Source organism: Camelus dromedarius, chromosome 6, assembly GCF_036321535.1.
Source record: "Camelus dromedarius isolate mCamDro1 chromosome 6, mCamDro1.pat, whole genome shotgun sequence".
Taxonomy (NCBI): domain Eukaryota; kingdom Metazoa; phylum Chordata; class Mammalia; order Artiodactyla; family Camelidae; genus Camelus; species Camelus dromedarius.
This window is the reverse complement of record NC_087441.1, coordinates 34818819-34837362: the sequence shown is the minus strand read 5'-3', so window position 1 is coordinate 34837362 and position 18544 is coordinate 34818819. Positions and strand designations below refer to the sequence as shown.

General features: G+C 38.3%; 1 protein-coding gene across 2 annotated transcripts in view; it reads left to right on the top strand.

Annotated features, from left to right (window-relative positions):
- The first annotated feature begins 3315 nt into the window (after window positions 1-3315).
- The window catches only part of CLVS2 (clavesin 2), a 59893-nt gene continuing 44664 nt past the window's right edge, over window positions 3316-18544 (top strand). Inside the window, exons 1-3 of one of the 2 annotated variants that reach the window (XM_010979180.3) lie at window positions 3316-3770; window positions 4230-5143; window positions 16729-16903. In XM_010979180.3, coding sequence (XP_010977482.1) covers window positions 4755-5143; window positions 16729-16903 — 564 coding nt within the window. In that variant the 5' untranslated portion in view covers window positions 3316-3770; window positions 4230-4754. Of the gene's footprint in view, window positions 3822-4229; window positions 5144-16728; window positions 16904-18544 lie in introns of both variants that reach the window. The other variant, XM_010979179.3, reaches the window with a different exon arrangement.

Sequence of the window (18544 nt, the reverse complement as noted above, 5' to 3'; positions counted from 1 at the left end):
TGTGGCACAGTGAGAAACCTCGTAGATTGCTGGGGGGAGGCTGAAATGGCACAATCATTTGGAAAACAGTTTGGCATTATTTACTGAGTTTGAAGATGCATATCCCATACAATGCAGAAGTTTCATTTCTAGGTATATACATGTGCACTGAAAGACTTGTTCCAGAATAGTCATACATCATGATTTATAGCAGCCCCAAATAGAAAACAACCCGAATTTCCATTAACAGAAGAATGAATAACTATGTTGTTTATAAAATGGAATTCTACGCATCATCCCTGGTTATGGATGAACTAACTATATGCAACAATATGGATGACTCTTACAAGCATAATATTGAATGCAAGTGGCCAATCACAAAATTACATATGAATGGTTACATTTATTTCAGTTAAAAAACAAAAAACTAATTTGTAGTGCATGGTTACTTAGTTTGTAAAATTTTAAAGAAAAACTAGGAAGTGATTACTTTCAAAACTAAGACAGGATGGTTTTCTTTGTTGGAAAGAGAGGTCAGTAGTTATGAGGGGAAGAGATGGGGGCTTTTTGAGTACCTCCAATGATCAGCTCCTTAACCTGGGTGGGTATTTCCACATGTGTTTGCTTTGTAATATATCACTGAATTGTACATCTTGTTTTGTGCCCCTCTTGGTATATATATTTTATTGAACAATAAATGGGATAAATTGGTTTTAAAACATAAAGCCTTCAGTCTATCCATTTTTAAATATAGCAGTAAACCAAATAGTCCTTTCAGGTTGCTTGAAAACACCTGAAGTCTTTGATTTAATTATTTTTCAATAATACTTTAATTAATCCTTTTGTTTGGTTAATTTATTTTCATCTTTTAGTTCCTACAATACTTTGCATTAATTTGGCAAAGTGAGTTAATACTGAATGAGAATCAAATGCTCTGGTGTCATCTGGATAAATACCTTGTTTAATTCTTAGATGGCTTTGCATATTTATTTGGGTTTCATAACTGATTTAAAATGTACAAGGAAGAAAGAATAAAAGTACAATCATTGAAGGACTTAATAGTTTGTAAATATAACTAACGGACGTACTCCAACAATGCTACTGCATGATAGAGGCTATTTAGATCATATATTGATATATTAAAATGAACCTTATTTGAGGCAATTCTATTATTGATATATAATGAAAATACCGTCACTAAATATAGGTCACACCATGCCAATGACTAACAAGTTTAATTTTAATAACTCCTTTCTAAAAATACAATCTAATATTTCTTTCTCAGAGAACAAAATGAAGCAATTGTATTTTAAGCACCTTGAAGGGTTTCAGATTTAACCCTACTTGCAAGCTAACAAGTTAGCTGGCCACTGTTTGATGGATGAAAAACCCCTGGATTAGAGATGAAAGACTCAGGTGCAGCAAGCATTCAGAGCATCTGCATATTTTGGGCTGGTTTCCTGAGCCCTGGTTCCCACAAGCCTAAGAGAAGAGGCTCAGGTTATATTTACACACAGTAGGTGGGTTACAGGAGAGTAGCTCTGAGTTGAAGGAAGCCAAATAAGCCTACTTGCCCTTTGTTCAGGAGAGAGACAGTATCTCTATCTTCCAAAGCTCTAAGCAAACCTACCTTTGTTCAGATGGAGATACCATCTCCGGCTTCCAAGGTTTTTGCAAGGCTGTTCACTAGTCACACAGCCTTGACAAGATAGTCTTGAAAAACAGGACAGCTAGTGCCTTGCTTATAAGACATACAGAAAAACAAGCAATCTGTGTAGAACTATCTCCATGTTGCTGATGGCTAAAACCTCTCTATACATTTGATATGAAACATTGTCTTCAATTTCTAGAATACTGGCCTAAATGGAATTTTTCAAAATTTTTTTTCAAAATGGGAACCAAATTATTTAAATGGTTCACACGGGATTCAAAATGATTTTGAGAGTCATAAGCACTTAAAGTCCTGGAAGGACCTTAAATATACGTAGTGTGTGTGTGTGTGTGTATATATATATATACACACATATATATATATATGTATATATATATATATATACATATATATAAAATACATGTACACATATCTATATGGTTTGTTTTCTGCCTCTCCCATTTAAAAATGTAAATTCCTTGAGGATAATGACTTTGTGTGTGTGTGTAATTTACTTGCTTATTCTGGTTCCTACATTATCTTGTGTTAATTTAATAAAGTGGTAGAGAGCTGCCATCCCTCTTCTTCCTCTTTGTCAACACCATCATCATAACAACAACAACAACAACAAAAAGTGTGTGCCTGTAATGTGAGAGTTCTAATAACATCATTCAATATGACAGTGTTTTCTTACCTTCAAGACCACCTACCCACGGATCTGGGACAACAGCCCACACATAGTGGCGCTCAGTTAATATTTGTTGCATTGAATTGACTTGAATTCAGGACCCTGCTCCACAGTTTGGAAGCCAAAAGTTGCTCTTAGTGACATGCTCAGTAATACATTCTGTGCTTTGAAAATAGAAAACAATTCCTTTTCCTCAAACCCATAGACAGTCATCTTAAGCTCGAAGACTTTGGTTCATGTATGATGATTCTAGCATACGGATGGATAAAACTGAGGGAACCACCATACGCGTGGTCTCCAATAATACGTGCTTTATTAGGAGATGGGAAGAAAGTTAAGGAGTACTTATTTTTCCTTCCTCTGAGAACTAGTCTCCCCCACTCCCACCTCGTGCTGATTTTCATCCTCTTCAGTAGGAATTTAGCAGCTAGAGTTTATGGTTGAAATACTATGCATATAAGTTCCTACGGAGGCTTAATCACCAACGCAGCGGTTTGAAACCACTCTGGTCTTTTATAAATTCAACATTTCTGTCAGCAACAAATGGTGAAAGTACAAAATGTTTCCGTACTCCTTCCACATCAAAATTACCTCCTACAGGAACTAGAAAATGTGTGTCAACGTGAATTACCATCTACAACAGCTACTCCCCTGGCCGCTCTGGGGTCTTGCACACAAAGGGTGAGAGAGGGGCGTGGGGAGGCTGCAAGGCGTCGTGCCCGCCTGGCCAGGTGATGCTGGCCCGAGTAACCAGCCCAGGAGTGGGGACGAGAAACAGGCTAAACTAGGGGCTCAGGATATTTCAACGCCACCGAAATTGCGGTCCTACCCAGATGAGTCTGGGAGACAGGAGCGGAGTGCGTGCGCGAGCTGAGCGAGTGCTTACGTCGCAGCGAGATCTGTGCTGGGATAATTAGAGAGGAGTTGGGCTGAGCCGAGTCCTCTTTTAGCAGCGGCAGCCGGAGCTGCAGCAGCGGCAGCAGCCCAGAGGGGCGCGCCTGACTCCGGCGGCCGGGAGCGCACGGGGTGAGGCCCGCGCCCCCAGGCAGCCGCCCCGCCGAGCCCACGGCCCCGGCGGCTCCGGGCGCACAAAGGCGGCGGCTGCTCGCGTGGCCTTCTCCACCGCGGCGTTCGATTCCCGCTCCCTTCCTTCTCTCCCGAAGGCGAGAATGGCAGGGCCGGGCGAGGACCTGGGACGGCAGCGGTCCTAGCTCTGCTCCCCCCACGCCTCCTGCGGGGAGAGGTAGCGGGCTGCTCGCGGACGATGCGGTCGCGGCTGCTCCCCAGCGCGTCTTCCGCCCGGGTCCCGGCTGCCGCCTCTCTTCTCCACTCGCTTCATCCCACGGGGAGTAGTTGATGCTGCTCATCGCCGCCGCCGCCGCCACGGAAGCCGCGGCTGACGGATACCAGGGAGTGCCGCATTGCTTAGGGTCCCCGCCTCCGGGTTTGCTGGTAGGAGCGGCTGCTCTTTCTTCTCTCTTGCTTTGCGGTTTTATAGAAAAGGTAGAGACATTTTAATTTTATTTTCTGCTCCTTTTTTCCACCCTCTCCTCCCCCAACCCCGCGTTTGAAATGTACCTTCCCGGAGAGATCCCTCCCCCCACCCCCTCTCCGCAGCAAGTCCGTTGAAATAAAGGGCTAGAGGAAGGCAGAAGTTGGGGGTGGGGTTGGGGGAGCCCACGCTGGTGCCAACGCCACCAAAATCCCTTCTGGTGTCTTATGAGATCACGGCACATCCAGGAAGGGAGGAGGGAAGGTGCGCTATATGCAGAGTCTCCACCTAATTGGACCCTAATCATTTTAAATAAAATCCCACAAATGTCTTTTAGAAATAGTATCTTTGAATAAGCAGAAAGAGAAATAAGCTCCGTTCCCCCTCTTTCTCTTTCTCTCTTTTTCCTTCTGGCAAAGACGCTCTCTCCCCGCCCTGAGCTCAGCGCTGAAGAGCCACCTTATTATTAATCAGAATTTCCATCGTTATCCCTGGCAGGAGCATCCTTCATTAGGGACCGCAGAAGCATCCCAGTGCCGGGGCTGAGATGTGCGTGGGGGTTGTTTTTGTTACATCTTGGAAGAGAAGAGGACAGTGCCAAGATGAGCACCACCCGTGCCGGGTGCAGTTAGGGGTGTTTTGTTAGGAGGCAGAAAGGACAAAAAGGGGAGTGCTGGGCCGCCAGAGGTCCACGTCCCTTTGAAGGAAAGGGGAGAGGGGACCAAAGTGGGAAGTTGTTTTTAGGGAGTGGGGAAAGAAGTTTATACCCTTCATAGAAAAGGTGTGGGAAAGCAGGAGCAACAGGGTGCTGATTGGCCACCAAGACAAATCATTTCCTGTGAAGAAGAGGAAGCAGGCAGCAGTGGGGTCTGGAGGCCAGAGTGCAGTGGTGGCAGGTGGAAGAGTCAGCAAGAGAAAGGCAAGGCTCAGGAACAAGCAGAACAATGACTCATTTACAAGCAGGTCTCTCTCCTGAGACCCTGGAGAAAGCCCGCCTGGAGCTCAACGAGAACCCAGACACCCTGCACCAGGACATCCAGGAGGTGAGGGACATGGTCATCACCAGGCCGGACATTGGCTTTCTCCGCACAGACGATGCCTTCATCTTACGCTTCTTGCGGGCCCGGAAGTTTCATCACTTTGAGGCCTTCCGCCTCCTGGCCCAGTACTTTGAATACCGGCAGCAGAACCTGGACATGTTCAAAAGCTTCAAAGCCACTGACCCTGGCATCAAGCAGGCACTGAAGGATGGCTTCCCTGGGGGCCTGGCCAACCTGGACCACTATGGCAGGAAGATTCTAGTCCTTTTCGCTGCCAACTGGGATCAGAGCAGGTAAATCCACTACTAGGGATTCTTTTACTCGCCCATTTTCCAGCGTTTATCTTGAGTGGTGTCATCGTTTTACAGCTGTGATGTTTTTGTTTATTTGGCTGGGGCAAAAAGAGAAACAAGCACTAAGAAATGGGTTTTTGGTAGGCACCTTGGGGGGACGGCAGGAGAGGGCCTTTATTTTTACCTTTGAAACTTTTACTTCACTCCACCCATTTTCTCCTGCAGCTTTAAGTACTTTCTAAACCTTGTTATTGCACTTAATCTAAATCATTCAACTTCTAAATAAAACTGCTGATTTTTTCAGCTTCTGAGTAAGTTTACTGCTCTGTGGAGAAAGGAGTATGAGAATGGACATAACTTATCCTCCTTCTTCCTAAAGAAATTCTTTTTTTTTTCTAAAGAAATTCTTAAACTAGATTCTTCTTCTTCTTCATCATCATCATCATCGTCGTCATCATCATCATCTCCCTATTTAGTTCTGTGGTTTTATTTATTTATTTATTTATTTATTTATTTATTTATTTACTTACTTACTTACTTACTTACTTACTTACTTACTTATGAATAGCCTGGCATTCAATCAAGATCAAGGAGTTTTATTGCTTGGGATCTTTTCTGGTTGGTGACATGTAGATGAAGGAATAATATGATGTGTGTCACTTCAGTAAAGAGGAAGAGTTGGACCCTCAGTCGCTGAGCGTGCCTGCCTGCCGACGCTGAAAATAAAGGCTGACTGGTGTGCCTGTTCTGCACCTGTTACTAATCTAAAGGGTGTGTTTCCTGTCTGTTGGGATTTTTCATCTTTTGGAAGGAAGGGAGAGATGTCCAGATATGTCAGTTGGTAGACTTTTTGAGCTCTCTTGCTTCTTAAAGGAGGAGAAATAATATTCTTATCTCATCTATATTACAATAGAAAAATACAGACAGTGACTTTTCTACTTCCTCAATTGGAATTATTTTCTCAGATTGAAAGGTTCAAGAAATTATAAAAGACTCTTGTGTAAGGTAATTTCAATTAAGTTCAAAGTGAAATATATTTTGTGGAGCTTAAAACAATTACCAAAATTATGAATCATAAGAAGCTTGTTAAAACATCTGTGTATTTTCAGTTCTGTGAATGTTGATTTTTGATGCATCTGGTTAGTTTAAACCATCTCTGGAACAATTTTAAAAGACTTTTACAGTTACTGAGAACTCTTATAAATCTCCAGATAGGCTTCTCAGAGTCTTGAGATTTTAGAATACAAATTAATATCTTTAACAGGGTTTTAACCCTTCAGCTCATCACCTTTTCCCTGTAGTTCTAAGTTGAGAAGTACTCTGATTATTTTTTAGGTGAATGTAAAGATAAACTATTGCCTGAAGAATCATAAAGCTGAAAAACTCATTTGAGTTAGCCGTTGAAGGGGAATGGAATTCTGTTTCTGTTGCTTACTTTAGTTAGTTGGTTAGAGAGATTTTATTCCACTTTCCATAAGGTAGCAGAGTTTAAAAGGATCATGAAATGCCATCCTTTGATCACTATCTCTTTAAAAAGTTTTTATCTAAGAAGTACATTGTACAGTCATGCAAATCAATTATTGAGTATGTCAAAGTTGAAAAATGTTATTCAAGAAAGAACCTAATATTTCATATGTCAGTTAGATGGGAACTTTGTTTATTTAGCTACCATGAAATGAGAACAATGGAAATTGTATATTTAAATATGTCTCAAAGTCTGCTGGGGACATCATAAGGGAGACAGATTGCACTTAGAGAGACATGAATATACATCAGACCTATTTTCATTTATTTCTGTAAATGAGCTAATATTCACGTTGATTTATGAACCTAATTAAGATGAAAGTCACTCATAGTTCTCATGTATTTGGGAAGGTGATTATTCTGGATTTACTAAAGATACTATGTTTTAGTTATCCATCTTATGATTTCATATAAAGGAAAGGTTACTAGTCATCAAAATATATCTCCATAGAAATTTACAATGGGAGGGGATTTATTAATTGATACACAGAACTATTTATTTAAATCTGCACAAAATCTTACATATTAAAATTTTGTACATGCAACATTAAAAATGAAAAGCTACATCCTATAAACACACTTTATCTGGCCCTATAGACTAATAATTGTGAATTCTATTTCTATGGTTAGAAATGAACAGGAATAATCAAGAAGTTATAGTACATCTAGGTCGAAAGGCATACAACTTATTTACAGCTTGTTTAAAATTCGGTTGAGTTTCCTCCTTTTATATGCTTTAAAAAAATCACTCTCTCCTTCTCCCCGCTTGTCCCCCATCCCAGATCTAAATATACATATACAAGGACTATTGGATGAATAGTTTCATCTTCTTGGCATCCTCTGTAAACCTTAGTCAGTGGGAGATGTGCTTAGGAGCTGTCTTTGCCCTGCTCTGAAACCTGCAGGACAGCTGCCTTTCGTCTCTTTTCCTCCCTTTGGCCTGAATTTCTTTCTTTCCTCCACTCTACAGTTTCAAGGCTTACCTGACTTGATCCCTGCAGAAGTCTCTGCCACCTTCCCTGGGTGTTTACCTCACCAGTGCTCTGTTAGGTGGATATGCTGCAGGCCAAACTCTGTTGCTCACCATCCCTCCCCTGTTCTGTAAGTCAGGTGTTCTCACCTTCCTGCTGATCCTACCAGTCCAGACAACCTGGGTCCCTGGAGAAGACTGCATATCTGAATATAATTCTGACCATCTTCCTTGAGTTGTTCAGGGAATTACCTGGCTTTCAACAACTTTTTAAAAAAGTAACATTTTAAAAAGAAATGAAATAACATTGTTTTAAAGAAAGAATAGGTGGGAATTGTCCAGGGTTAAACAGGGAAAATCTAGAAATGAGGTAGAAAAAAAATGTTGATTTGAAAGACAGATTATTTCCAACTTCCCAAAGGGAAAATCAAGATTTCTTTTGTGACTTTTGAAAAACTTTGTAAAGACTCCTGGAATAATTGATCTGTATAACAAAAAAGACTGTCTCATGTTATTATAACAGCACCTGAACTAAATTAATGTTCAATAAATATTTGTTAAGTTGAATTAAGTTACGCATTTTAAAAAATTCTAAGTAGGAAGTTATCTGATATATCCTTTCTCCTATATTAAATTTTCAGGACAGTTTTTTGTGCTTCTCAGTTGACTGGAAACAGTAAATGTGTGTGAAATGGTGACTATAAATAAAATAGTATCTTTTTCTACTGCAATATAGTGCAGGTCAGCACCAGGTTATTGCAAATAACTAGACTATTTCCAAAGCCTTTACAAGAAATATGGAATCTTCAGGAAGACTTCAGAAAAGTAAAATAATTTACAGTGTACCCACCTTCTAATAAATCTGAAAAATAATTGAAATACTGAAATGTCAGTATGACTTTCGTTGTGATCCGTGGTTCTTTTAAAAAAAAGGTAGAATAGGTCGAGATGATTTATGACATTTATTGAGCAGGCTATCCTTGGAAAAGATTCACACAGTTTTATCTCCTTTCTTCCAAATTGTCCAACATAATTTCTAAAAACAAAAGTAAATTCCACAAAATTAAAAACAATTGGATTGTTACACTGCCGCCCTTTGATGCACTAGCCCTCCATGCGTTACGTGCTGTATTTCTTTCCTGACAGTGCCCTGCTTAGGACTCAGCAGATACCTTCACACTGTCCACCTGATTTCATCAACAGAGTGTGATGCTAAAGTACTAAGAAGTCAGAATAGATTACATTACCTTAAGAAAAGGAAGTTTGGAATGCAAGTACGTTGTGCTCTAGACCCTAGGGCATGAGAGCAGGTATCTGAGATGTCCAGATTCGCTGGCACGTAATTATTGGGAATATTCATGAATAAGTTTTGTCACCTGAAACGTAATGACGAGGTGTATTCTGATAGTTGGCCTGTAATTTAAAAGTCAGTTAGCCTGCAAGTAGTATTTTACCTCCTTAGACTTAAAAAGTAGTTCTCTATGCTTAGTTCAACAAACAACCATTTATCTGGAATCTGGTTAATAACCACCAGAAAAACAATGAAATACAGTGGAACTAAAATAATTCTAATACAGTGGAAACTCGGAAAGCACTGATCCTCTTGTACTGAGTTTGGCTGGTCATAATGGACATTGGTTATCACTTACAGTCCAGAGACTCTGGGAGGGCTAGAAGACTGACTGGTGAGACAGTGCTATGATCCTCTAACTTACCCTGGAATTTGCCTAAAAATGTGTTATTGTCTGTTCCTATTTTGCAGCTTTTTCATGAAAAGGAAAATAGTATACAAATGGCCAGCTATTGGAAGCCTCAGTTTGAGTTATGATTATGCTCTCATTTATTAAAATAATGTGGCCTATTTTCAAAACAAGAGAAGGTTATGAAGATGGTAGCTTAAAATTTAAAAAATAGCCATTGACTATATGCTTTTGCTTTATTCCCAGCCACAAAACTTTACTCTTTGGTGGAAGTGCACTAAAATAAAATAAATAAAATATAAAATAAAATGACTAGAAATAGATTAAAACAGACAAGGGTAATTAACTAGATAATTAAGGAGAAACACTCTTACTTGGCAATTTTAAAAACAAGAAACAGGCCAAAAAAAAAAAAGAGGCTTAATTTTTGGACTGACTTTTCAAGACTTCTTGGCTCTATCTATTAAAATATTTAAATATTTCTTAACTTTTTGTTTCATATATTCTGGTAGGGTCAGGAATCCTTTTGTGCAAAATCCTGGAGGCACTCCTGGGCTGTATTATGGCTGATTTTGAGATTAGGTCAATGCTAGACATGGCAGGTGTGGATTCCATGGGGCCTCTGTCCCAGCAGAAATTTTGTGTTGTTTCCTTATAGAGATACTCTTTAAACAAATACTCTCGGAACTGCAGTTTATTCCAAACTATACCCTTGGTTCATATAATGGAAAATGAGAGAGAAAAAAATGATCCTGAGAAATATTAGCAGAATACTGGAACAAATCTCTGAAAAAAACAAGACGGTCTCTAAAAACTAGGACAATTATGCAGTAATTAGTGAAATAATCCTGAAATAACAGCAGTGACCAAGAGTCCCAACCTTCAGTTGGACGTTGATTAGGTCTGGCTCAAGGCAGGCTATGTTCATGTTTCAAATATGCAACTTTAAACAAAGTTTGAAAGAAGCAAAGGATTTGATGTTACTACAGTGCCCTGAAAGGATGTCTCAAAAGAAATGTTTAAAGATATTTTAAAACATGAGCCAACAGTTAGTAAATTAATAAATTATCTGTAGTAAGTTAACGTATTTCCTCCATTCTGGGAAGAAGATTGAACTCTTTTACATCACTGAAGGCAGGTACCTAACACAGGAAGCAGCACTATTGACATAGTAATGTTGGTTGGGTCCTTGTAACATCAAATAAACTGAGTGAATAGTACTTGATTCAAATCAATATTTTAAAAAGTACACTTTCATCCAGCACTTGCTACATATGTAGAAATATGATAGGTGGTAGGGGCAAAAAAGACACATAGTACATTCTTTGTACCGTCAAGGGACATACAGCCTCCCGAGGAGGAAAAAACATGAAAAGCTAAATAGCTACCAGAGAGGTGATAAGTGCTTATCGAGCGTACTGTTTGCCAGTGCTGGAAGTTCAGGGCAGGGGGCGGCGGCAGGCTGCTCAGTGTTGTGTAGAAAGAGCATTGCCTGGTCGGGTAAGGTGATTCAAACTCTATTTTTTCATTTTAATTAATTCATTTAAAAACGCTTTTATAGCATATGCTGTGTGTTAGGCACTATTCTACGCACGTTACAAACACTTTATTAAAACTTTGTCACAATTATATGAGGTAGGTCCTGTTAATATCCATATTTTGCAGGTGAGGAAACTGAGGCACAGAGTGGTTAAGTATTTCACCCATAACCACACAACCAGGAAGTGCATTGGACAAAATTTTTTGTGTGTGTAGACAGTTAAGTAACATAAATCTGGGTGAAAACAATTAAATATAATTATGTCAAAAAAGCAAGCTCTGATAATTAAAAAAATTCATCTATGGTTTAGAAAATCTTGATTAAACATCAGAATATAGACAACTAGGCACAGAAAGTTAAGTTGATAGAATAAATATTCGGAAGGCAAAGACTGTACTAAGAAGCTAAGCAAACACTTGCTTACAGTATTCTGCCCTGAGGAAGAGTTGTCTTTCTGATGTTTGTATTTTTCCAGCACAACTTTTATTTTATTTTATTTTATTTTATTTTATTTTATTTTATTTTATTTTATTTTATTTTATTTTATTTTATTTATTTTACTGGCAGTATGTGCACATTTTTAAACCTTTTTTTTCAAAGAAAGACATTTTTCCTCTAGATATTTCCTTTCCAGTGATTCTCTTGTTCTCACTCACCTACATTTCCATAGCAGTAGAATTACAGCAAAGCTGAGGCAGCTAATCTGTGCTTAGTGATACAAACGAGACGCAAGGATATTTTGGAGATCATATTTCCTCCAAGATTTATAGACTTGGTCATTTTGCATCCTGGCTTCTATGAATGTCTGGTATGCTTTTCCTCTACCGAAGTCCCCTGCTGGGACCAGGCTGGAGCTGCCCTTGTACCTGGCCTGGGGCCATGTTCCTACTGACTTTCTGATCCATCTTCTGACACACATTCTGCTGCTGAGATGTGAGAAAGGAGAACAGCTATTTCTCAGACTCTGTTCTAGGCCTAGGTGCTGTAAGGAGTGGAGGGCAATATGGGGTCAGAAAAGACCCGGCTTCTTATCTAGGCTTCCTGTCTTAGTCCCATAGTGATTTTGGACAAACTGTCTAGATTCTCTGAGACGCTGTGTCTTTATCTTTAAAATTCTTTGAGACCTCATCTGTGTCCTCATCTCCAAAATAATAGGAGCTAAGCCAAGCACACAGACTTTGGGCTTATTCTGAGATTAGGATGATGCATTTGAAATTGCTTTGGAAATCTTAAACGATTACACAGATAGAGATATTATTATTACAGCTCAGTAATATAAAATACGTTGATGAATTCATCAACTTTAGCACTAATGATACCCGAAGGCATTAATAAATGTAATTCTTCCCCTTTGTCTCTCCCCCTAGTACCTTTCTAACACAAAGTGCTTCAGACATTAGAAAATGTGGCTTAATGAAAACTGAGGGTTAGGGGCAGCCTTAATGAAGAATTTAATAATGGCTGATTGATTTCGTGACGAAAGGAAACTGCTGGCTGTTGTGATGCACAATGTGATGCCAAGATGCCAGTTTTTCCTTGTCAGGCTAAAAGAAAGAGAGAGAGTAGGAAGGAAATGGCCTGCTTGTGGTTTAGTTTGCTCTTTGCACTGACTGTAGGCTGTAGTAAAGGATGAGATGTTATGAACCCCAGGAGAGAAGCGCAGGCCAGGTAGCTCCCCAAAACCTTGCAAGGCTGGAGACAGAAGAGGAAGCTTCCTGGCTCTTGATTGCACAGGTAGTAAATAGGAAAAATTTTAAAACTGTGCAGCAGATTTAGTTTCTCTCAAGAGTGGTGGTCTACATAGTCTGCGGTCCTTATTTCATCCTCTCTAAGTTGATTTCAGATTTTGGCTTTACTGGATGCTACTTTGGGAACACAATCCAGAGTCAAGAGCTGCATTAATGTGCTAGTTTGTTGTTGATGGCTTTCTCTCAACATAGAAGGGAGAAATGGCAATGGTTGAGCTACTGTAATTAGGTTGTAAACCCCAAACGTGAACTTGTGAAATACTTATTGTAGTGACCTCTGATTTGTAAAATATAGCAGTTAAAAATAATTTCAAAGGGAAAAAGGAAAGTAGGATTCCTGAAGACAGAAAATTCATATAATGCACCATTTCTTTGGAAGATATTTCAGAGACTTTGGCAAGATCTCATGAAGTAATGTTCTGCTTAGGAATACCTGCTGAGCTGCTAATGGTAGTAACGTGACGTGTTTGAGAACAGAGGATTGTAGTGTCAGGAGTGGCTTTGACCTGTCCTTTGAATGCAGTTAGCTAGGATGCTTTTATGTTTCTCATTATTAAACTTATACATTAATATAATTTATATAAAGATCATTTTATTCTCTTTTTTGAAGAAAATATTAAATTAAAAAAAAAAACCCCTTGGTTAGATTTACTCTTGAAAACTTTGCAAACCTGCTTTTCTTCATTGGTAATCCTGGGATTTGCCTTATTTTATTTCCTTTGGAATAATGACATGTATGTAAGTTTTTCTCTTGCTTTGACACAGGTTTGGAAAACCATACCTAAAATGCATTACTTAAACCAACTCGCCACTTGTTTTCAGCCCTTACTGGTGTCAGTTTATTCTTACTACATACAATGTGTCATCCTTCCAAAATTGGTTTCAGATTCAAGTTTTACTTAATGCTATTTTGGTATTAGTGCTATCTGGTGTTCTTATAGGTAACATAAGAATGATCATAAAGGTAGGAAAGTTCTAAGTTGGCTTGTTCTAATTTTAAATTTTCTTAACCATGACTTTATTGTGAATTTCAGAAATTAAAGTGAATTTTTTTTAGAGGGGTTCTAAATTTTAACCAGAAATACAACCTTCCTGCTCCAACTTTCCAGTCTGTGCAGGTTTATAGACTTTTGATCATAATACTGTTAGGCTATTATATTTAAAAAGGAAATGAGTCTGCCATGAAGTGATAGATAAAGGAATTCAGCTATACACAGATTGCACAGATTTAAAGACATGTAAGTAACAGAGTTCTACAAAAAGTTTTATCTTATGTATTTATGTAGTATTTTGGGCTGCCATATCCTTAGGCCTATAAAGAGCCTGTATACTTTCCAGAGATTTAAAAATAATCTCTTGATCCTTGCCTTTCACAGTATTAATAAGCTATCTAAAGCTCATCATTCATTTTTAAGTAAAATTTACAAACAGATATTCTTTAGTTCTGATGATACCCTGCCTAGTATACTGGGTCTATGGTCAGCATTATAATGAAAAGTATGCTGTGTGTGTATTGCAGCCCTCATGTACTGAACTCATGCTGTATACCTAGCATTGTGCAAATGCTTTTACCTGATCCGTGTCTTTATTTTCCTTCCCTTTCCCCCTCCTCCCATCTCGCCGTTGCCAGTGAGATACAGGTGAGATAATCATAGGTACTATCATTGTTTCATGTGAGGGAACTAAGCCTCAGAATTACAATAGTCAAGGCATGGAAACAACCTAAATGTCCATCGACAGATGGCTGGACAAAGAAGCTGTGGTGTATTTATACAATAGAATACTACTCGGCCATAAAAAAGAATAAAATAATGCCATTTGCAGCAACATGGTTGGAGCTGGAGAATGTCATTCTAAGTGAAGTAAGACAGAAAGAAAAATATCATATGATATCACTCATATGTGAAATCTAAAAAAAAAAAGACAGAAATGAACTTATTTACAAAATAGAAACAATCACAGACATAGAAAACAAACTTATGGTTATGGGGGAAAAGGGGTGGGAAAGGATAAATTGGGAGTTTGAGATTTGCAGATGCTAACTACTATATATAAAATATATAAACAATGAGTTTATACTGTATAGCACAAGGAACTATATTCAATATCTTATAGTAACCTATAGTGAAAAAGAATATGAAAATGAATATATGTATGTTTATGTATGACTGAAACACTGTGCTGTACACCAGAAATTGACACGTCATTGTAAGCTGAATATACTACAATTAAAAAAAAAAAAAAAAAAGAAAAACACCAGTAGATGTGTTTTTGAGGAAGCATTCAATTCACTGTGATGATGACAATGATTTCTCTGAGCAATAAAATAAAATTCATCAGGAAAAAAGAAAAAGAAAAATCATTGGCACGTCCAGGGCCACACAGCTAATGAGGGACAAGGAAGAGATCCCATCTTAAAGTCTTCTGACATCATACCCTTTGCTTGAGTGATGCTGGGACCCAAAAGAGATTCTATTCCAAACTACTGATGTCACAGATGAGGAAATGAGGTCCAGAGAAAGTGAGGAATTGCCCAAAGTTTCACTCTTAATTATTCCTTCCTTTCTGAACTACTACGCTTTCTCCATGTGCCTCCAAATGTTTTTAAAAGTAAAAATAGAACAACTCTCTCATATGTTCTCACTGTCTCATACTGTCTTCCTGGTGAGCCCATTGCTTCCACAAAATACCAATGATTTCTACTCCTAATCCATCACCCTCCCCTCCCCACCTCTTCCCTAAGGTCAGGATTTGTTTCTCTAGCTTTTCCTGGACATCTCCACCTGAATGTCTGAGCAGAAAAATAAACTTGAAATGCAGGCTGCTAAAAATGGAAAGTTGTTAACATCTTCCATAAATTTACTGATTCTTCTTGAAACGCTGGGATTCTCTCCTCAAATAACCGTCTCCTTTTCCTCTTAGCTCTGACGGGCATTAATCACCTCTCTCACTCCCTGGAACTTAGGAGCTGTATGCTTCTGATTCTGCAGTTCTCACCCTTGGCTCTCTCCTGAGTTTGGGATTTACTTTTTCAAGATGTTTACTTGATATGTCTTTCTGGGTGTACTACATGTTTCTCAAATATGACAGATTCTGTTCCAGATTCTGCATTTCCAGCTGTCCTCAACTGTATCCTCTTTTTGCGTTATTGATTTTGATGAAAGATTTTACCTTTTACTCAGGCTCCGAAGTTAAAATCTGTGTCATCTTTTACTCTTCCCTCAAACTCTTAGTCCTCACATCTAATAAAGGATTAAATTTTGACAAGTTTACCTCTAAAATACTTCTCAAATTTGGCATCTTTCCTTTGTTCTTACTTTCATTGCCATAGCTGAGGCAGTGTCTTCATCTGGACTTGGTGTCTTTGCACTAGACTTGTAGCCTAGTTCCATTTTATAGGAAAGTGAAGCACATTTATTGGGTTTCTACATGTGCCAGGCATGCTAAGTTGCAAGGCAGAAAAACATAAAGACTCAGCCCCTAAACCTTGATGCCCTAAATTATAACAGGCAGGCACATTTTCCTTGTATTTTCATTGATCTCCCTTTCTTTCTGTCCATCCTGCCTTTCCTTTTTTCCTTTCTTCTGCCTTTATGATATAAACTCAATACAAGTAATTAAAATCCGTGGACACTTTTAACCGTAGTTGTTTACATACACAGTGTTGTTGTTTATTGATGAAACCCCTTCTTATCTCATTCTTAACTTTTCCATATGTGAAGATATGAAACGTCAGTACTGCTGAGAGCTTTCTTGAGCTAGTTTCAAAGTACCATGCCGAGTCTTTAGGGCTGTTGAAATGAGATTTTATAAAATCATAGGAAGGCCTGGCAGTAAAGGAAATGGTTGTAAAATATGAAACAAGCTGTAGTGTTTTCAAAAGCACTGCAGTTTGTTTTGGTAGAATGCATGTTAAATTCTAATACATCCCCTGAGTATAACAAATACAGTAAATGTCATCTTAAAAGAAGATTTTTAAACCAAAACATCTTCTTAACGTTCCTGAGGTATTCTAAAGGGAATTTTTAGGATGCTAAAAACTTTCTCTAGTTTTTACAAAAGTGGCCATCAGATTTAATGCAGTGCTTTTCTGTGGCTGACAGGTACACACTGGTGGATATTTTGCGTGCCATCTTACTTTCTTTAGAAGCCATGATTGAAGATCCTGAGCTTCAAGTGAATGGATTTGTTTTGATCATAGACTGGAGTAACTTCACCTTCAAGCAAGCCTCTAAACTTACACCAAGCATGCTGCGATTGGCTATTGAAGGCCTTCAGGTAATGATTTACAAAGTACCCCGCTTCTCAGCCTCCCATGTTTGACTTCTCTTACATGCGATAGAATAACAAAATGTCTTCCTTAAGGAATAATAAAGACACATTTAAAAAATAGTTTTCAAGCACAAACACTAAAACACTAACTGGACAAAGGATTATAGAGGAAAAGCTAAAACGAATGAATGGGCGTTTGTGATACTTGGCACCAGCCCTTGCTATGTCTAGATGTAAATGCCAGCGATGATCTGGGGTTTTTATCTTGATAATCAGAACAAGCAACATTTTCTGGATTTTAATTATCAGCTATTTGGACTTCTGTTTGTTTGTCTGGTTCCTTTTCCTTTTCTGTGTGTATTTGTTAATTAGTTAAATATTTGCTTCATTATTCCACTTAACCTGGTGAATTTGGGATATGATTAGCAATATCTTCATTTTGCCCAACAACGGTTGGAAAGGGAATCAATCAATATGTTTTTTGGTATTTAAGATATTGAATCATTGTTCTGAATTACTTCTTTAGATGTAATTGGGAGTTTTGTTGCTTTTTTTTTTTTTTTTTGTGGAAGGGCCATCATATAAAATTGACATAGGAATGGTGCATCTTCCAATGAATGACATTTAATTGGTTGGGAATTATAAAATGAAAAAATCAGTTATTTAGTGACATGTCATAAATCTAATATTGACAATTTCTTTTTAACTTCTAGGAGGTTCTTCTGCTCTATTTTGCTTTCTACTACTTTATATACAATATTCATGGAACAAAATTTAAATTGTTAAGAAGATTTGCAAATTTGAACATTCTCGTTATGTTCAACATGCATTTTAGAAGTTTGCAACAGTTAATTTTTATAACTTTTACCACTGAAAAGATCACAAAAATAACTAGTTTTATCTTTGTCATTCTTTAGACCAGGATGTTCAATTTTTTTTTTAAGTTGAATAGCCAAAATTTTCTAGATCTATGCTTCATGGTAATTTCTGACTGTGTCTATAGGCACCTAAATTGATGGCTCATGACCCCCTAAAAAAGGGTCACTTCTCCAAGCAGCAGGACATTGTCACCAAATTGAATTCACAGTTTGGGTTTTGCCTTTGGAGTGACTAAGACACATTGATCCTTTTCTCTGAATAGATTTTTATTTTTTTGATGCAGGTTTCCTGACTTGCTCTTGGTGAGTCAGCTTTGTGCCTATCATATCTTGAATAATACTTTTTTTTAAACTCCATAGAGACAGATAATAAGGGTTGGGAGAGGGCAGGGGGCAACGCAGTGTTTAGATGTGTGTATAATGTAGAATCAGTACTAACTCTGCCCTACTGCCAGCAGCGTGTAAAATGTTCTTCACTTTGTGGAGAAAATTGGTTCCCAAGCCATGTTACTTAGCACAGAATGGTAACAGCCTATAATAATTGTGATCCCTATTTAACCAGCATGAGGGATAGGCTGGGCCTTCAGCACACGAAGGACTGGAGAATTCATGTTATTTCAAAAAAAGCTGAAAAAGAACACCTCAAGGATAGACTCAGTATCTTGCTATTTGCCAATTTACTCACTTTATGGAGTCATTTAATAGCAATGTGGTAAGTCATTACTGGAGGCAAAAACCAACCCCTCGGGCATGTTTGGGAGCTTCCCCA